We start from the raw sequence: 22,021 nt of genomic DNA, 5'->3' as shown, positions 1-22,021 counted from the left end.
ATCCTTCTTTGGCCATGGCAAATAGTTCAAGAATGTGCATTCAGTAACCCATCCAATCCTGTGACTCTTAGGAACTTTGCAGAAGCTTGCTACTCCTGCACTGGACTTGAACCTTGAATTATGTAGGACTGAGTGAGTTGCAGTAATGAGAGAAGTATCAAGCTATGCATGGAAAATACCACAGCCAAGCCAAGACATAAAGGGGACATAATACTGTTACATGTAGCCACACCTGAAGCAGAGTGTGGCAGAGGGAGATGCTCCATCTCTCTGACTCCAACTTGTTCAAGCCTGATTTGTTCCCGTGGCCTTCAGGCTTATAGCTTCTGCTTAACCTTGCAAATAGACACACTAATCATTACAGAAATTCTGCTCTCAGTTTGAGAAGATAAAAAATATAAAAAAAATAATGACTGTTTATAATAGATTTGCAGGAACCTCACGACTACACTCATCAACTAGCACAATCTTCCTCAGACCCCTGCTGGTGCGCAGACATCTGCAGAAGTCAATCACCTCTTGCCACACCGATTTCTCCTTCCCATGACATAAAAGAAACCTGAACTCTGTACTTCAGGGAGACGTATTTGAGGATTAGGTCTCCCATCTTCTTGGTTGGTGCCTTCTTGATCAAGAACCTTTCCTTACTCCAAACACTTATGTTTTGAGTTTTGGCCTTTGAAAGCATTGGGAACACAGATTTTGGACCTATAAAACAATTTCTACCTATGGACTTCTCAATGAAAGCCTTTTTTCTAAATCCAGTTTATATGATTTTCTGTCATTTACAAACAACAGAGGCCTAATAGTCTAACTAGTTCATTCATTTTTATAAGAATAAATACGAGGTTAAGAGAGTTATATAGCCTTCCAGAGTCACACAAACAGTCATTGTTTAGTGGTATCAGAACCCAGGAATCCAAACTCTAAAATTCTTTTTAATTATGCTAAATTCTCTCTGATAATACTATATTTCTTCTCAAATGTACACTGGTTATAGAGATTTAAGTACATGGAAGATATATGGGAAAAATAGGGTAAGTAATGGTCCTGATTAGATGGACTCACACCTGATTGCCATAGTTCTAGAATCTAAATGGGGGAAAAGTTGGTAATCTCCATGTTCATTATGAAAACTTCTACTTACTCTGTTGTCAGTCCACTGTTGTACCCTGTTCCCATACAGATTCTGTTTCTTTTTATTTCCCCAGAGAATAACCTCCAGTCTTTTGTTAAGATAGAAAATAGGCAGATGTCCAGTTATTCATGGGTTGGGTTGGGGAATCTTGGGGTCTGACTGCTTCTTAAAAATCATTTTCTTAAAAATCCAATTACTCTGATTTTTACTTCAGATTCATTCCTGCATCTCAACATAACTGATCCTAAAATTCCCAAGCCTTTGGGGGTTTCTGTGGTGTAAACTGCACTTCTTCTTGACTTCACCCACAGAGCGCTCAGTGCTTTCATGGGGCTGCTAAATCACCTTTCTGTCTTGCCCGGTGCTTTCTTGCTATTGTTGCCTTCTGTACTCACAGCCCTGTGGTTTTGCACATTAAAAATAAACAAACAAACAAACAACCTCTTCACTAATACATTGGGAAAGCTTCAGTAGCACTCAAGCTGGTATGATATATGAAAATTAAAATATTTCTGCTACAGTAGCAACTATACCAACATACTCTAAAAATGTAGTAGATAATTGCAATATCAACAGCATTTTTATTCATTTTTTACTATGATAAAACATTTCTAATTGCTTGCCAATCAAACTGGCTTAGAAAATCAGGGAACAGGGGATTCAGAATATGGCAGCCAAGTAAACAGAAGCTGAGTCCATTTGCTTTTGCTCCCAACTCAAACACTTGGCTGATGTCCAAAAAAATAAACTGAACCTTCAATGGAATATTAGCTGATATGAAGTTTAGAAGCCAAGAAATACAGAATATGCTTCACAATGGGTGGTAAAGAAATTTTATAGGTAGAAGGGGAAATACCCCATGAGTGGCGCTTGCAGTCATGGAGAGCCTGGTCAGAGATCACAGCTTTGTGGCAGAGAAGCCCGAGACCGGGGCGGGGAGTGACTTAGACACATAAAGTTGGGAAGATCCAGGCCACACACACACACACAGAGTGAACAGCACACCGATAGCTGCCCCAGCAAATGACAACCAGGAAATTGTCAGAGAGATAGGAATTCTATCTGCATCTGGGTCAGTTGGAGGAGCTGGCCCTATGTGGTCAACCATGACAGTGAGAGACTCTGTAGAGTTTTCGGAGAGGTGGTGTGTATGGAAAGTGGGACAGTGATTCGGTGCTGCAGTAGGAGTGCCAGAGAGACTCAGCAGGGGGAAAGGATTGAGGGCGTGGTTTGCTTCCACTAAGTGCAGCTGGGCAGATTGATCAGAAAGGTGCAAAGTGAGGGGACTTCTCTGTCCCAGCCTGGCACAGCTGGCAGGGCAAAGGCTGCACAGAGTGGAGAGTGCAGGACTCCGTCTGCTGTGAGGGCAGTGGGCTGGGAACTGGAAGGGCAGGAGATGCACACCTGAAATTACTTAAAGCCAGACAGAGCCCCGCTCCCTGGTGGAGATAGGAGGTCAGACCTCCAGGAAGGGAAGGTGACAGGAGCCCCCACCTCCCAAAGGATGAAAACACCTCCAATGGGGAAGACCTGCAAAACTGGTAGGTCAGGCTCAAGAACCCCCTGCAGGGTGCCCTTCTGCAAGAGAAAGACAGCAAGTGGAATGCCTAAAGGGCACATTTTAAACTTCTCTCAGGGAGACAAAATACACTCGTTCCTAGCACTCTATTTCACTGAGGCCAGCAAAGCAGGCAGATCAGAAATCGGTGCAGCGAGGGGGAATCAGGGTCCCACCAGCCTCGGCTCACACACAGAGCTGCCATCAACACCAAGCAGGAAAGAGCTGACCCTCTTACATAGATTGGCCCAGCCCTTGAGACAGACAGCTAATTCATCAGAAACTACACATTTTTGGAAATAAGCTGGGGCAGACTAAGACGCGGGCTGCAGGGGCAGGGGGAACACACCCACAATTTTCGCAGAAGACTGAACAGTGCCACCCAGGGGAACCCAACTATCCCACCCTCAAGATCACAACAGAAGGTCCTTCTAGAAGCATGTGAAGGTGATGCAGGCAGATGGTGCTGCCCGAAGCTGGACCACCCTCCCCGGGACCTGGAGCTGATAAAAAACCAGAAGCGATTCAGAAAGAGAAGTCAGAAGGTGAACACCAAACTCCTGAGATGAATTTTACCTTGTTCCCCTTTAGAATTTGTGTTTTCTTTTTCCTTCCTTTCACATAGCTTTTTAATATTTCTTCTTTTGCTTCAATCGTATTCCAACTAATTTACTATCCTTTCTTTTATTTCTTCTTTTTATTTAATTTCATATTAGTTTTTACTTTATTGTCATTTCAAATCTCACATTGCACCCTTCCCTTGTCTTACTCTATTTTGCTTTCTTCCTGCCCTTACTTATTTCATTGTAAATTTTATTTTCCCCATGCTACACTTGTTCCTATTCCTCACTCTTACTATTTCTCCTTCCTCTATCCTCTCAAAAGCATTTTTCTTTCCTTTTGTCAGGTCACATTCTTTTCCCCCTCTTATTATTATTTGCTTGCCATCTTTATAAATTGTGGCTGGTTTGGTGGTGACAGTACAGCTATTACTGTTCTTCTTCAATCGTATTCCTATTTGTTCACTATTTTTTGTACTTCAAATCTCATAAGGTATTCTCCCCTTGTCTTTCTCCATTTTGCCTTCCCTCTGCCCTTGCTTGTTTGAGTTAGGAATTTTATTTTTTCCCTTTCTTAGCCTGGATTCTATTCCTTACTCTTATTTATTTTTCCTCCCCCTGCCCTCTCAAAATCATTTTTCTTTACTGTAGACATCTTACATTCTCTTTTCTCTTTTGTATAATATTCTTATTCTCTTTCCACCTTCATTGATTGTTCCTCAGCTGTCATTGTTATTGACCCCATTCTAGTTTTTCTACAATTTTATTTCCTTTGGTTCTCTACCTTTTTAACTTTATTTCAAACCTCTTTATATACTCTTCTGAGAAATGAAAGAGAAGTTGCAACCAATACCACAGATGCAAAGAATTGTAAGAATTTACTATGAACAACTATATCCCAAGAAACTGGACAACCTGGGTGAAATGGACAAATCTCGAGAAACATATATCCTGACAAAACTGAATCAAGAAGAAGCAGAAAGCCTGAATAGACCAATAACAACGAGTGAAATTGAAGCAGTAATAAAAAAAAAACAAACCCTGGCACACAAAAGCCCAGGACCAGATGGCTTCACAGGCAAATTTTACCAAACATTTAAAGAAGAACTCCTATCCTTCTCAAACTATTAAAAAAAATTTAAAGAAGAGAGAAGACTCTCAAACTCTTTTTACAAGGCCAGTATCATCCTAATTCAAAAACCAGATAAATACACAACAAAGAAAGGAAATTACAGGCCAATATCTCTGATGAACACAGATGCTAAAATCCTCAAGAAAATACTGGCAAACCAGATTCAGAAATACATTAAAAAGATCATACACCATGATCAAGTGGGATTCATCCCAGGGATGCAAGGGTGGTACAATATTTGCAAATCAATAAACATAATACACCGCATAAACAAAACAGACAAAAGCCACAAGATCATAGCAACAGATGCTGAAAAAGCACTTGATAAAAGCCAGCACACATTTATGATAAAAAAACACTCAGCGAAGTGAGAATAGAGGGAGCATACTTCAACATAATAAAAGCCATATATGAGAAACCTACAGGCAACAATATACTCAATGGGCAAAAACTAAAAGCCTTCCCCCTTAAGATCAGGAATAAGACAAGGGTCTCTGCTTTCACCAGTCTTATTCAACATAGTATTGGAAGTTCTAGCCACGGCAATCAGACAAGAAAAGGAAATAAAAAGCATCCAAACTGAAAAGTAGGAAGTAAAACTATCATTATTTGCAGACAACATGATAAGGTACACAGAAAACCTTATAGTCTACACCAAAAACTACTTGATATAATAAGTAAGTTTGACAAAATAACAGGATTCAAAGTCAATTTTCAGAAACTGAGGATATTTTTATACACCAACAATGAAATATCAGAAACAGAAACTCAGAAAAAATCTCATTGACTATAGCAACAAGAAAAATAAAGTACATATAAATAAACAATCAAGGAGGTAAAAGACCTGTACTCAGAAAGCTAAAGAACATGGAAGAAAGAAATTAAGGAAGATACAAATAATTGGAAGCATATAACGTATTCAAGGATTGGAAGAACTAACATCATTAAAATGTTCATACTACCCAAAGCAATCCACAGGTTCAATGCAATTCCTATTAAAATACAAATGGCATATTTCACAGATTTAGAACAAATATTTCAAAAATTTATATGGAACCAAAAACTACCCCAAATAGACTCAACAATTGTAAGAAAGAAGAACAAAGTAGGAGGGATCACAATACCCAATATCAAACTCTACTACAAGGCCACTGTAATCAAAACAGTCTGGTTCTGGCACAAGAATAGACATATAGATCAATTGAACAGAATAGAGAGCCAGGAAATAAACCCAAGTCTCTACGGTCCATTTATATTTGACAAAGGGGACATGAGCATACAATGGAGTAAAGATAGCATTTTCAATAAATAGTGTTGGGAGAGCTGGACTGGTACATGCAAAAAAAATGAAACTAGACCACCAACTTAAACCATACACGCAGAGTAAACTCAAAATGGGTAAAAGACTTAAATATAAGTTGTCACACCATAAATCTCTTAGAGGAAAACATAGGCAGGAAAATTTCAGATATCCCATGTACCAATATGTTTGCCAATATATGCCCTAGGGCCAGGGAAAAATAAACAAATGAGACCACATCAAACTGAAAAACTTCTGCATGGCTAAAGAAAATTCCATCGAAATGAAATGGGAACCGACTGTATGGAGAACACATTTGCCATTGATACATTGGACAAGGGATTGATCTCCAAAATATATAAAGAACTCATGACTCAACATCAGGAGGACAAACAGTCCAATAAAAATGGATGAAGGACGAATAGACACTTCTCCAATGAGGACATACAGATGGCCCATAGACATATGAAATGATGCTCAACATCACTAGCCATCAGAGAGATGCAAATTAAAACCACAATGAGACACCATCTCACACCTGTTAGAATGACCATCATTAACAAATCAACAAACAAAAGTGCTGGCGAAGATGTGGAGAAAGGGGAATCCTATTGCACTGTTGATGGGAATGCAGACTGCTGCAGCTATTGTGGAAAACAGTATGGAATTTCCTAAAAAGCTAAAAATGGATCTACCTTTTGACCCAGAGAGTCCGCTGCTGGGAATATACCCTAAGAATACTAAAATACCAATGCAAAAGAACTTATGTAGTCCTATGTCCATAGCAGTGCTATTTATAATAACCAAGTGCTGGAAACAGCCTAAGTGCTCATCAGTAAATGAGTGGATAAAAAAACTGGTAAATTTACACAATGGAGTACTATGCAGCAGAAAGAAAGAAGGAATTCCTACCTTTTATGACAGCATGTATGGAACTGGAGAATATTATGCTAAGTGAAATAAGTCAGGCAGCAAAAGACAAATACTATATGAACTTACCCATAAGAGGAACCTAATGAACAAAATAAACTAATGAACAAAATAGAATCACAGGCATGGAAACATGGAACAGAGGGGAAGGGTAGGGAGAAATTGGTGGAAAGAAGGGGAAGGGACTAGACAACATTTATGAATGACCCATAGATATTGACAACAGTGCGGGAATTGACTATGGGAGCAGGAGGTGGGATGGCTGGTGGAAGGCAAAGGTGGAAAAATTGATACAACCGTAATAGAATAATAATAATAATAATAAATGATTTAATTAAAAACTACAGGTTGGAAAATAATGAAGTTATTGGTGAAAATGAAAAAATAGACTATGCTTTATGTGTATTGCCAGTATTTTTCTCAGTGTTTCACCTGTCTTTTAATTTATATACAGATTTTTTTGCCATCCAGATACTTTCAATATTCTTGTAGCCACATCTGTTAAACATTTTCTATATGGTTTTGAGTTTTGTATAGTGTTTGGCACGGTCTTCTCAAACCAGGCTTAGAAAAATATATTTTGTCTATTATTACTTGTTACTTTGTAATTTTGCTTTTTATGTTTTGACAATTGTTCTACCTGGAACTTATTTTTCTGTATGGGTTGAGACTCAAATATAACCCCATTTCCTTCTAAGTGAAAATCTTATTATTTTACCTTTATTTATTGAATAAACCATCCTGCTTTCATTGGGAAAAAAACACTGAAAGTCAGTGAACAATCAAATTACTTTAGTGAAAACTGAAGCTGATAAAGACTTCAAAAATATTACTGACATCATTTGTAAAATCCACTTATTTGTTTTACTTCACTTCAGTTTAAATCCAGCTCTGACATTTACAAAAGGAGTGACCTGGAGCAAGTGGTTGGAACGCTTTGTGTTGCCAATGTCTCATTTGCAAAAAGATGACTGATAATTAGAATACCAAATATGGGAGTGTGTTATGAGGATTAAATTAGTTAATACATGTAAAATACTTAGAAATCATTTCACTGGTGTCTCATTATATGTATGTATTTTCTTTTTGTTTCTTGGGGTTTAATTTGCTGATCTTTTTCTAACTTCTTGAACTGAAGAATTACTAACTTCCTTGGAAGCATTACTCATTGGTTTTCAGCCTCATTTATTTACTTGCTGTTGTTTTATAAACATGGAATTAAGGCTATAAATTTTCCTCTGAGTCCCCTGGTTGGGTAGCTCAGTTGGTTAGAACATCATCCAGAAACATGAAGGTTGTGGGTTTGATCCCTGTTCAGGAAACATACAACAATCAACCAATGAATGCATAAATAAGTGGAACAACAAAACCATGTTTCTCTCTCTCTCTCTCTCTCTCTCTCTCTCTCTCTCTCTCTCTCTCTCTCTCTCCCTCCCTCTTTCTCTCTTCCCCTTCCTCTCTCTAAACTCAATCAATAGATAAAAATTTAAAAAAATAAAAATAAAATTTGTCTAAAAATTTTTCCTCTAAGCATGTTTTTTAGCCATATCCAACACATTTTAATATGTACTGTTATCATTCAGTACAAAATATTTTATAATTTCTACTGTGCTTTCTTTTACCCAAATGTTACTTAAAAGTATACTTCCTAATTCCTAAACATACAGTAATTGTCTATCTTTTTTGTTAATGATTTCTACCTTAATTCCACTGTGGTCAAGAAACATCCATTATAGGATTTAAGTTCTTTGAAATTTGTTGGAACTTACTTCATGGCCCAACATCCAGTCTTTTTGTAAATATCCAAATAAATAATTGAAAAGAATGTGAATTCTGCTATTCTTGGTTCTGGTATTCCATATGTATTCATTAGGAAAGGTTTATTATTGTGTTTTAAATCTTCTATATATTTGATGTTTTTTTCTTCTTATTCTATTACTGACTGAAAGAAATATATTATCATTTCCCAAAAGGAAAGAAATATGCCTGGCTGAGGATACTATTATAATCATTTTTATATTTATGTAGTAAATATTTGGATTGTCAAATGGACATTGCTTATACAAACTTTATGGAATCAGAATAGAATCTACTGTTGAAGAAACAAGTGATAGGGTTTTTGATCTCCAAGAAATAAGGCACTTCTTGATATTAAGTTTGAAGACGAAGCCCAGTTTCAGTAGATAGTTTTTACCATCTATTTATCAGCAGGAAAACTTGGCTGAAAAAATACTTTAAATTAGGACAAACACATGAGTCCTAACAGTTTATAAAACCATAAATATATACTTGAAATAAAAAATCTAAAATTAAAGCTAAATTATAAGTTAATCTTAAAGAATGAGATTTACATGTTTATACACACACACACATACACACATAGTTCTACAACCAGATCAGGAAAATTCTGCTAATGACTTTGCCAATAAAATCAAAAATTTGATGAATTTCTTAAATTTAACAGTTGATTTAACAACCTCCTTATATGTCATTTTTTTCCATATGGTAGAATAACATACAATCATTAAAACTCATAATGTAAAATAATATTTCACACTATGTGATATTGTTCATTATGTAAGTTAAGTGAAGGAAGCAGGATAATATATTGGGTAGATGGTGTAACCCAAACTGTGTAAATAGAGTGGGTAAGCAAGCCTAGGAGGTAAACATCATAGCAATATTCTCAGTTGTTTGGGGGATGGGTGATTTATGGATTATTTTTAGATTCTCTATAATTTTATTTATTCTGTGGATTTTCTTCAATAATCACAGAAAAGCTTTATAATAACAAGATAACTGTTTAATTCAGAAAATAAGCACTCACATGTAAAGACTACACTTTCATTTGCAACTTATCTGCAAAAACATATGGAAGCTCTGTTAGGGCTTTAAAAAATCCAACTCATGCAAATAATTTTAACCATTTCAAACACAAATTAAGTCAAGCAAGGAAAGAAGATATAAATGGAGCACATATGACTAAGTCTATGCCACCCACTCCATGTAGGCAGAGTGAAGAAGATGCAGAATTTATCAGCTGTCAGCTGGAAGCCCTCAATTCAATTATTCCAAGTCGAATGTCTCACCCCATTAGTTTGCCTATTAGAAAAAACAATTCGCCCTTAGTTCCTGTAGGGAAAAAACAAGTGTCTCATGTATAGGTGTAACTTCTTAAATCAAATCAAATAATTAACTGACACAATCTCTCCTGTTTTATTGCTCTTTGTGGAAAAAATAATCATGTAATATAAAAGGCCCAAATTGCTTTTCTGTTCATATAAGTACTCTTTTAGGTTTTTTTGTGTATAATCTGAATATATTTATCCCCTTTCCATTTTTCTGATTTTATTGAGCCTGTTAGAAGATATTTCAACAAAGAGATCTCAGATTTTGTTGGATTTATATATATATATATATATATATATATATATAAAAGAACAAAACACGGCTAAATTGCTTTACTGGTATTAACAACTTAACCAGCCTTTTAGAAGCTCTAATGAATGTGAAAATATTGTTCTGTCAATTGTGTTTTTAGGTTTATTGACAATCTGCAGAACAAGAATATTATTGCATACTGCAGAAACATAATTATCAACATTTATGAAGTTGAATAAAAAAGATTATTTATATTTTACAGATATGTTTAATCAAAATGGAAAATGAAATAACTTTAAAAATCAAAAAATGTCATATAGCATTTAAAAAAAACCTTTACTTGAATTAATAATTTTATGAATAATACTAAGAGTACAAAAACTGAATTTAAATCTTGTCATTTATTAATGAAGAGTCTATAGGCAAGTCAGTTGACTGAATAATTCTATCTCACAAAATGGCAGTAACAAAACCCCTTTCTTAGGGCTGTTTTAAAGATAATATAAAGATGGTGTTTTTAAATAATATGGTATGTTGGCTACATATACTAACTATGTCCTTATTATTGATAGTGACTATAGCTATTTTTATTGTAACAGCCTTGACTCGTCATCATCATCATCATCATCATTTTCATAAGATTCATTAGTAAATTGTTTTGGAAGGAGACATAGTAAATTACTGCATGAATAAGAGAGCTGAGGACCATCACTATTGGGAGATCAATTCTAAAATGGTAAAGTTTAGTTCTGATCACGTTTAACATCAGGAGCAATCTTAAAAAGAGGTGGTAGGGCTTAAAGCCATCTGTATGTATGTTTTTAAAGGTATTAAAAGGTATCCCAACCAAAAATATCCACAACTTATGCTAGTTGTACTATCCAAATATCCTTTGAGTCTCATTTTTTTAGGTATTAATAATCCCCATTCTAATATCTTAATTAAAACCCCTGAGTAAAGGGATCCACAGGATTGAGAATTGTGTTTGGCAGAAAGTAGGCTCTCAACATATGTCTTCATTATGAATTAATTCTATGAGGAGTATTACTTAAAACTATTGGCCCTGGCTGCAGTGGCTCAATGGATTGAGCGTCGGCTTGCAAATCAAGTGGCTGGTTGGATTCCCAGTCAGGGCACATGACTAGGTTGCACGTCAAGTCCCCAGATGGGGGCGTGTGAGAGGCAACCACACAGTGATGTTTCTCTCCCTCTCTTTCTCCTTTCCCCTCTCTCTAAAAATAAATAAATAAATAAATAAACAAATAAATAAAATTGTTAAGAAAAAAAACTATTAGAAGTTAATAAGATTACTTACAATGAGGTCGATTAGATCTGAGAATTGGGACAAAGTTCAGCATCAGTTCACAAGCCTGTGCTGGTGAACAGGTACAAGGTGAAAGTGAGAAGGCAAATAAAGCATTTTCTGCTTCCCCAGTGTTTCGCATTGCTGTCTCTCTACTTAAAATAAATAAATGAGGGAGAAAAAAATTGCAGGCCACTTGATTATGAAATGAAATAATTATATTTACTTTATTTCCATCTCAGCCTATTAATCTTTTTTTGTGTTTGCTTTTAATTTCTATGGGAAGCCAGTGAGCTAATGAAGGAAATACTTAAGATATGGCAATATACTTATTCTGTGATTATGCTGGCACAAATCAGCACAGATGGAATAAATTGTTAGAGTGTAAACAGACTAGTGACAAGCATCATGAATCTAAACCCTGGAGATATTTGCTTGGTGGCTTAGGAGAATCTCTGTTGCCTGCGCTTCTATTTGGTGAAGTCATGGAAATATGAAAGACCTTCCTCCCTTAGAATTGACTCACCAGCTGATTTTATAAGAATTTGTGGACTCAGTGAAATTTTCTACACATTGATAACAACTGTAGATTTAGGGTGAAGGAATCCAAAATATACCACTGTGAAGAGTTGGGCCTTTTTAAATTTTTGTTTTCTAAACTCCCATATCTGCCTAAAGGCAGAGCATCCCAAAAGAATTCTACCATCACATATCCCCTCCTTGGGAATTTTACAATCACAGAAGATTCCCTCCTATCACCAGAGACAAGCAGCAGGGATAAGAAATCATCTAAACAGACATTATCACACAGCTATCATAGCTCCCATCTCTCCTTCTCAGGGACCACTTATCTTTCCAAGAAGTCATTTGTTTTCCATGAGTGCCCTTCTCCCCACTCCTTCCCCTTCTAAGATAAGCCCCAAATTCTAACCACCTTCTTTAGTCACATTTTCTGTGAACAACATACGGGTACATAGATAAATTTAAAAATCGGTCTTTTTTCTTGATCATCTGTCTTTTCCCAGTGTAATTTGCACATCCCCAAACACTAAATCTAAGAGGGTAGAGGAAAAGTTTCTCTCTCCCACCCTGTCAAGGGATTCAGTATGAGTAGATGGTTGGACTTAAGCTTCCCCTAATATATTAAGAGTTGTGATGACCAATCAGAAGGCCAGAGGATGACAGGGTGCCCAAAACTGCGGTTCAAAGACATTTGCAAAAAGGACATGACACAATGCTCCATCAATCTCAACACATGGGAAGTTCAAGCAGACAACCGCCTAGCCCGGAGGCTCGCGGTCAGGCAAGGTACGTCACGCGCAGAGGCTGCGCGCAACGAGGAGGCGGTCCAGAAAAGATCGAGGCAGAAGCAGCGTCAACAGCAGCAACAACAGCCATCTGCCTTCACCTGTAACAAGTGCGGCAGGGATTGTCACTCCCGAGTCGGACTGCACAGCCATTCTCGGCGGTGCAGATAGACTCTCAAGAAGCTACGCCATCGTCTCTCGAGACGGACGGCTGCCGATGACCAATAAATAACCTGAGAGGCATGTAAAATCATGACAATTCCTTAGAGCCTTTTGCAAACTCCTTCCTCAACTGTAACTTCAGCATCTGGATTGTAGTATCTCAAATCAAACCAATCTGTCAGTTACTACAGTACAAAAGTAATAAGTTCTATGATGTATTATGCTTTTATATTTTCAAAAGGTTATAATTAAAAATAAAAAATCAATTAAAATATGAAAATTGATTAGTTTATAATTGAAATCAACTATCACTATATTTAGGAATATAATTTAGATAATAATAGACAAGCCAGAAGAGACCTGGAAAGGTAGCTTTGTTACTATATTTTGTATAATTCTGTTCATATGTAATACAGAATTTGGTATCTGCAGCTTTGGCTTCCTCTGTTTTAAGACTCATTCTGGCTTTCTGCCGGTGGATGTTGCTGAGTAAGCATTGTTGAAGTCTCCTGCCCTGAAGTCGTCATGTCTAAGTCAGAGTCTCCCAAAGAGCCGGAACAGCTATGAAAGCTCTTTATTGGAGGTTTGAGCTTTGAAACAACAGATGGGAGTCTGAGGAGCCATTCTGAGCAATGGGGAACACTCACAGACTGTGCGGTGATGAGAGATCCAAATACCAAGCACTCCAGAGGCTTTGGGTTTGTCACATACGCCACTGTGGAGGAGGTGGATGCAGCCATGAATGCTAGACCACACAAGGTGGACGGAAGAGTTGTGGAACCAAAGAGGGCTGTCTCAAGAGAAGATTCTCAAAGACCTGGTGCACACTTAACTGTGAAAAAAGATTTTTGTTGGTTGTATTAAAGAAGACACTGAGGAACATTACCTAAGATATTATTTTGAACAATATGGGAAAATTGAAGTGACTGAAATCATGACTGACCGAGGCAGTGGCAAAAAGAGAGGCTTCGCTTTTGTAACTTTTGATGACCATGACTCTGTAGACAAGACTGTCATTCAGAAATACCATACTGTAAATGGCCACAACTGTGAAGTGAGGAAAGCCCTATCTAAGCAAGAGATGGCTAGTGCTTCATCCAGCCAAAGAGGTCGAAGTGGTTCTGGAAACTTCAGAGGTGGTCGTGGAGGCGGTTTTGGTGGGAATGATAACTTTGGTCGTGGAGGAAACTTCAGTGGTCGAGGTGGCTTTGGTGGTAGCCGTGGTGGTGGTGGATATGGTGGCAGTGGGGATGGCTATAATGGATTTGGTAATGATGGAAGTAATTTTGGAGGTGGCGGAAGCTACAATGATTTTGGCAATTACAACAATCAATCTTCAAATTTTGGACCCATGAAAGGAGGAAACTTTGGAGGCAGAAGCTCTGGCCCTTATGGTAGTGGAGGCCAATACTTTGCCAAACCATGAAACCAAGGTGGCTATGGTGGTTCCAGCAGCAGCAGTAGCTATGGCAGTGGCAGGTTTTAATTACTACCAGGAAACAAAGCTTAGCAGGAGAGGAGAGCCAGAGAAGTGACGGGGAAGCTACAGGTTACAAAAGATTTGTGAACTCAGCCAAGCACAGTGGTGGCAGGGCCTAGCTGCTACAAAGAAGACATGTTTTAGACAATACTCATGAGAATGGGCAAAAAACTCGAGGACTGTATTTGTGACTAATTGTATAACAGGTTATTTTAGTTTCTGTTCTGTGGAAAGTGTAAAGCATTCCAAAAAAGGGTTTTTAATGTAGTTTTTTTTTTTTCCTTTTTTCTTTTTTTTGCACCCATGCTGTTGATTGCTAAATGTAATAGTCTGATCATGACGCTGAATAAATGTGTCTTTTTGTAAATGTGCTGTGTAAAGTTAGTCTACTCTGAAGCCATCTTGGTAAATTACCCCAACAGTGTGAAGTTGGAATTCCTTCAGGGTGATGCCAGGTTCCATTTGAAATTTATTTACAACCTGCTTGGGCACACAAGCTATTGTCTTCAGAAACCCTGGTGTAGTTGAATTGATAAGTTACTGTGTTGTGACCTGGAGTTCACCATTAAAAGGGTCACCCAAGCAGAGTCATGGACTTTATTTTGTTATTAATGATTGTTGGCACATCCTATGCAATATATCTAAATTGAATTATGGTACCAGATAAAATTATAGATGGGAATGAAGTTTGTGTATCATCCATTATCATGTGTAATCAATAAACGATTTAATATCCTCTTGAGAAAAAAAAAAGACTCATTCTGTCATTATATTGACTTAATGACTGCCTGGATACATCGCAACATAACTAAATTTTGGCTTCTATGACCATTCTATTTTAGTAATTCAGGCTGTAGCTTATACTTTGCTTAGTTATCCAGAAGACTTCTAACTGTATATTACTTTTTTTTTCTTTTTTTGGCACAAGTCTTTTTCACCTAACTGCATTTGTCCATGGAACTTGACATCATTGCTGATTTCCTCTTCTCTCCACCTCAGAGTTACCAGTTATTTGTTTCTTGACCTCATGTTAGAGCTGATTTCTTTGTCTCTTCAATGGCTATGCTTCTTTTATTAACTTTTTAATGTCAAGGGTTTATTCTCAGGGCTTGTTTTCTCACATGACATCACAGATACAAATGTGTGCTTTGCCTTCAGTGCTGATTCACATAGTTGTTTAAACAAAATTAATTAGTTACTACCGTAACAGGCCTAAGGCCAGCTCCACTGAGGGATGCTCTGGCTGGAAAATGGATCTTAGATTTGTCTTGTCTTGCACTAAAAACTTGCAAATGTGCTCGGATAGTTTTATACCTCATGGGCTGGATTCTCACAACTGGTGCATTCACATTCTGGACAGCAGGTGTCAGTCTGAGTGTACCTCTGTGGGAAACGTTATGGGACCTAGGACATTTACATGACCATCAATGAGAATGTTCATTGTGTCTTACTGTATCTAGGATTCTCTGTGATTTCCTAGATTATTTGCCATTGAAGAAATTTGTATGTTTATATATTGAGCTCACAGTGGTATTAAGACAGTTGTCAATATTTTAAAATTAGGAGATTGCTCACAAAAGCCCAGACTCTTGATATCACTTGAAAATTCTAATGGTTTGGCAATCCTCAGCTCTCCTTTCCACACTTGTGCATTTCTACAGGAGGCAAACTCTGGACCTCAGAGTGACTTCCCCCTTTGAAGTGGTCATGTTTACCATCTGTCTTCTGCTTTATTCATTTTATGTGATCTTCCTGATTCCTGTAGGATTTGAGCTTGTAATGTGCATATGACGTACACACTCACTACTTTAATCCAGTACTTATACAGTGACCGAACCTCTTTCTCCAAGAATAAAACCAGCTGAGAGTAACACAATGATACGGACTGAATTGTGTAAGTCCCCTCCCTTACCTCTAAAATTTATATGTTGAAGCTCTAACCTCCAATATGTCTATTTTGGAGACAGAGCTTTTACTGAGGTAATTAAGTATAAATGTAGTCATAGGGTGGGGCCTTATTCCAATACAACTGGTGTCCTGTAAAAAGAGAAATAGACAGGAGCTATTTCTCTCTTTGACCCCGAGAGAGTACAGAAGAAAAGCTACACGAGGACACAGTGAGAAGGTGGCTGTCTACAAGTCTAGAAGAGAACGCTCACCAGAAACGAAATTTTCTATACTGTGACCATGGATTTTAGCCTCCAGAATTATGAGAACATAAATATCTGTTGTTTAAGCCAGTTTTTTATGGCAACCCAGCAGAGTAATACACATAGACCAAACCCAACTTCCTCTAGAAATGGTGTCTCCACATCCACTCTTCAGTTAGGTGCTTTTCTTCTTTTACTTGGACTTTTACAGTCACTTCCTAAACAGTCTACCTCTCTTTGCACCACCCTTATTCAATACTTGCTGTGGAAGAGTTCTTTTTAAATGCAATGATTTTAACATGTGCTTTTATTTTAAAATAAAAAAAAGTACTAATTAAAATTAGCTAAACTTTAGGATGGCCCTGCAAATATTTTGTTTCTTGTCATCCTTGTCCACATTACCAGAGCACTAGCTAAATCACATTAGCTTTGACCTTTTCCCCTTGCTGGGCCTCCATGCCCAGTTTTAGTAAGAATCCTGCTGTTAGTTCAGAGAGAATCCCCCTCTTGATATCTGATCACCTTCAGTGCTGGTCACATTTCTCATTCTCTACCCTCAGTAGTTGATCACTCTAGCCTACATTCAGCAAAACTCCTGTTAAGTAAGTAGGTTTAACAAGAATCCCCCTACCCTGATATATGTCCTTCTAGTCATTTTCCATCCACTGACCTCCTCACTCTGCTTGTTGGCTGTAACTCCCCACTTTTTATGGTTGTATTCAGAATTAAGCCCAATCCTACACTGCAGTTTCCTTTCCCCTATTGCAATAGTTCCTTATAAAATCTGTTTTTATGGCCTTCACTACTCTCCCCCTATTGTTTCCTTTAACCTCTCCTTGAAACCAAACTCTCCCATACCTCTATGCTTCTACTCCCACATTCCATCTGATTTCTTCCAGGCTACATGTCAAAAAGTCTTATGCTTCCTTTATGGGCCCACTTAAGTCATGCGGCTTGTTGAAATCTTCAGGGTAGTAATTATTATATATTTCCCTTTGGCGCTTCTAAGGTACTTTGTATATATACCTATTATTACTTGGTCAATTTTATTATGGCTTTGTCTTTTGTTTCCATTATTCTCTCTGACCATTAAACTCAAAGCCTTTTATCTTTATTATTTATTTTATTTTTACCCAAGATGTTATTATGCAATCAGGAAATTAGGAAGTAATTATATATATTTTTAATCAAATATGTGTTATAAGGACAATAATAGGAGTAAATAAAGGCCAAAACAACAACTACATCCCGCTTTTCCCCCCAAATTACCTTTTGAATATAGCACAATCTAATTTTAAGTATATATGAATTATAATTAACCTCATTATAACCAGAGCCAACTGGATAAAACTCATACATTTTAACTGCCTGTTATGAGTTTATTTATAAAGTTCCCAGAGTTTCCAACACGTCTACAAGGAATAGCCACATTCTTTAATCTTCTCTTAGTTTAATAAGTAAATGTGGCTGGTGTTGGATTGATATGGAAAGTAAAGGAACTGCAATGTCTTTGAGTAAAAAAATACTTAAAATACACTCCAGTCAGCTGTTGAAAGCCCTCCTGTTTTCTCTGGAGCCATTTCAATTTGCTGGGAAGAGGAAATCAGCTGTTCCCCATTGCCCATCATAACCAGAGTTTGATCAAAGGGGAACATGCAACATTCACTGTAGCAATGCAAATAATTCAGGCCCTTTGCTATTCCAGCCAGCCGGCTACCTTGCCATTAGGTAAGTGCATTTTCATTGGTGCAACTTTTGCATCTAAGAAATAGGAAAAATTAATAAAACACTGTAGTTGTTTTTTGCTTTTAAGCTTTCTTATCAGCAAACTATCAAAAGCCTTATCATTTACCAATTTACTAAACTGAAGCAATTACTGATATGTTTCATATTTTTAAAAGACCTTCACTAAGGTAGCTGGAAACTGGAAGTATAGGAGGTAAAAGACCCAAGTCCTTGTGATATTATAGCCACCAAATGAAGGCATTAGGCTAAATTAGTATTTCTTAACATATTATAGGAATAAATTAAATATCATTATAGAGACACATCTGTGGTGGTAAGAGCACTAAACTAAAAAAGGTTAAGGACTTGAGGACTTCTCAGCATCATTTTTGAGTAAAACTGACAAAGAGGTATTACCTTGTAGCCATCCTTGACTATTCTATTTGGAATGAATATCAAAATTAAGAAAATTTTGTGAAATAACATCCTGTATAAGGAAGTGCTTTAAATTAACAGAAGGATTTGCACAACTATAATATTTAAGAGTATGCATTTAAAAAAGATACACACACTGAATCACATCCTGAATATAGGATTTTAAAGGAACCTCAGACTTATCTATAATAAAGGAGAAGCTACTATCTCTGCTGAGAGTAGGATTTTTCACTCTAATCGTTTCACTGTTTAACTTACACAAGTAACTAAAGTGTGTTTTTGTATTTCTTAAATTACATAATTCTTTCAGAAAACATATAAATCTCAAAAGCTGAATCTAACTTAGACAATTATTTCAGATGCGGCACATCATTAGTTGATCTATTTTAAAGATTAGTGTCATTGTTACTTTGATATTCTCTTTTCCTTGACTGAACATAGCTAATAAAATAAATAAGAAACTTTAAAATGTCTTTTTAGTTTTAAGGCAGTGGACCTGGAGGGCTGGTTAAAGCTCAGATTGCTGGGCCCCACCCACACACAGGTTTCGATCCCTTAGGCCATGGGTGGAGCAGAGTTTGCATTCCTAACAAGGTGATGCTGATGCTGCAGGTCCAGGTGGCACACTTGAAGAACCACTACTTCCACAGATTCCAATTTATTAGCACATATCTGGGTCTTTCTGTTGGCTGAGGTTCCTCAGTCAGGCCCCAATCTGGAGCCTTAAAGAAGCAACGAGAGCTGGCTATCTCAACTGTCTCAAAAATAAGCCACCTTTGTATTAATTCCTAAGTTCTGCCACAATATTCTCATTTCCCAAAAACGAATAAAATTTTCCTGTCCTTTAATGTCTTCTACTACTAGCTAACAAAGTGCAAATTCAAAATGTGGTCTACACTTTGGATTTCTTCCTCTTTAATCACTGCTTTTTATTTGTCCACATAACTCATTCCCTCTCTTACATAATATTTGTTTTCAGGATCACGGCTCTTTCCCGGCATCATTTGCCCCTACCAAATGGGACGGTATTGCTAGCCTGTGTATGAATGTGGAGCCTATATTTGCTCCTGTGTGCATTCACGCCACAAACACTTGTTAAAGGCTTGACATATATTGAATATGACAAAAATTCTGCATTTATGGGCTTAACACGGCCATGAGGGAGATATAAAATAAACATGGAAATAAACAAGTATGATATGTTCAAGAAGTGGTGTGTAAAGTGAAGAAAACAATATACAGTAATGGCCAAGAAAGTGACTGGAAATGAAATATGTCTTAGCTACTCTGGAAACACTCCTCTGAAAAAGTAACATTAAGCTGCAACAGAAATGTTGTGATGGAGGCAATAGTGCAATGAATGTAGAAAAGGGCATTCCCTCTATCTCTCTCTACACACACACACACACACACACACGCACACACCCCTGGCATACAGACTAAAAGGCTGGGATGAGATTCAACATTGTTCCTTTGGCCAACAGTAATTAAAATATAAGCAACATTTAAAAAAAATTCTTACCTGAGGATATGTTTATTGATTTGAGATGGAGAGAGAGAGACAGAGAGAGAGAGACAGAGAGAGAGTGAGAGATGTGAGAGAGAAGTATCATTGATCAGTTGTCTGTCTCCTGTGTGTGCTCCAACTGGGGATCAAACCCACAATCTAGGTATGTGCCCTGACCAGGAATCAAACCTTCAACCTTTTGGTGGATGAGACAACACTCCAACTGACTGAGCCACCCAGCTAGTGCCAGCAGCATTTGATAGAGGAGAATCTGACAGTAATATCAGAATTCACTCTCTAGCCTTTGTAGTTGGATGTACTACAATGCACAAGGTATCATACACAGTTCTTATTTCAGAATCTGGATACATTAAATCTTAACCTTTTGTCCTCATAAAAGCTGAATTAAGGAACCACTCTAAGTATTGCTATATAGGAGTGCTAGAAATGGGTATTCTCTTCCTAATTAAGTCAAAATTCTGAGTGAAAATGTGGCAAAATTAGATCAGAAGTATGCCTCACAGAATTATTTTACACAGACAATATTATGGAACAGCAGTGATTCTAATGAAATTGACAAAACACTTCCCAGCAAAATAATAACTAGTATATGAAACACACACACCTACCTTCAAGCAATTTGAAACAATTATGAATCAGAAATTAGCCTAAAGCAAGAGTTGTATCTTTCAACAAACCCCTCAAGAAAAGCATCAAGCTTACTGTACTGTATTTGATGATTTAAATTATGTTTCAATTTTTATATCATGAGCCTCCAGGTACATCTGAGGATATCCAAATTGAAAGAAATTTATCAGCCAGGGTTCTTTTTAAGTAAAGAATTTAAGTCTATGTTTATAATTTTGCTTTAGATATACTAAAACTCGCTGCCATGTAACCTAAAATTAGGTTACAGCACTGCAGTTTATTTAGTACACAGAGTTGTAAAAGTCTTGCAGTCTTTAAAGCAAAACCACCTTAGTTTTTAAAAAATGTTCCAAAATAATGGTATCAAAATAAAAGTACTTTCATTTATACTGTAAAACTCTTAGGATCTCATTTATAAAATGGCTTTATATGCTCCTCATGATCATATATGCTGATGGCATTACCTGTCTGCATCGACTGTCACATCATGAACACCTCTCTGAATGACCTCCCTGGAAGTCCCTGTGTCTGGTATTCGGTTCAGACTTCTAGTATATAGGTTGAGTCCTCCGTCTGTCATGTACCTGAAAATAAATGTGTGAATAAACAACAGAAAATTAAGTGACTTCATCTGTATAATTGCACTTAATAAGCAAATTGTGTTCACATTTTTCAATAATTATGCAAATATCCTCTATTATAGTTTTTTCTACATGTGCATTCTATTCACCAGGAAAAATTAGAATATCTTTTCAAGTTTATTAGAAAATCAATCTTCCTTACCACAACATGTAACTAGAGCCAATTATAAAACCTTATGCTTTCCTCTTTTGTCATCAATATTTTGAATAGGCTTGTAAATCATACAGCTCTTAGCAAAATAAAAGATGATTTCATTTTTGAAGCATTGATGGTCATAGGAGCAATGAACATCAGTAAACTTAAAATTAATTTATTTGATAAGTAGAATATATGCTACAATTGACTGCTATCATAAAATAATAACCAAGATGCATTAATTGTTTAATATGTTGCCAGGAATGTTTCAAATAGTTTATGTGTAATAATATTATTATCCCCATATTAGAGATTAAAAAATAAGTATGCACAAGAAGTTTAAGAGTTTACATAAGGTCACTCAAGCAGTCATTGCAGAATTGAGAAATGAATCTAAAAAGTTTGCTCCAGAAACCATGATCTTGACTATGTATTGCTGTCTGAACTGAAAGGCCACACTGTCTTCCCACTTCCTGTCTCTGAGATCTGGTTCCCTCTTATCACAGGACCACCATCAATACACAGGGC

At 36.9% G+C, this 22,021-nt stretch overlaps 1 protein-coding gene and 1 pseudogene across 4 annotated transcripts in view; one reads left to right on the top strand and one right to left on the bottom strand.

Moving 5' to 3' along the window:
- The window catches only part of NAV3 (neuron navigator 3), a 347,319-nt gene that overhangs the window by 126,695 nt on the left and 198,603 nt on the right, over nucleotides 1-22,021 (bottom strand). For all 4 annotated transcript variants that reach the window (XM_090273649.1, XM_090273652.1, XM_090273650.1 and 1 more), the window contains one exon: nucleotides 21,181-21,300. In XM_090273649.1, coding sequence (XP_090129775.1) covers nucleotides 21,181-21,300 — 120 coding nt within the window. The remainder of the gene's footprint in view (nucleotides 1-21,180; nucleotides 21,301-22,021) is intronic.
- LOC150012222 (heterogeneous nuclear ribonucleoprotein A1-like) lies at nucleotides 13,282-14,257 on the top strand (annotated as a pseudogene).

This window comes from Furipterus horrens, unplaced genomic scaffold (assembly GCF_987537825.1).
Source record: "Furipterus horrens unplaced genomic scaffold, mFurHor1.1.pri manual_scaffold_4, whole genome shotgun sequence".
NCBI classification, from domain to species: Eukaryota; Metazoa; Chordata; class Mammalia; order Chiroptera; family Furipteridae; genus Furipterus; species Furipterus horrens.
The sequence above is the reverse complement of the archived record's forward strand: the minus strand, read 5'-3'. Positions and strand labels throughout refer to the sequence as shown.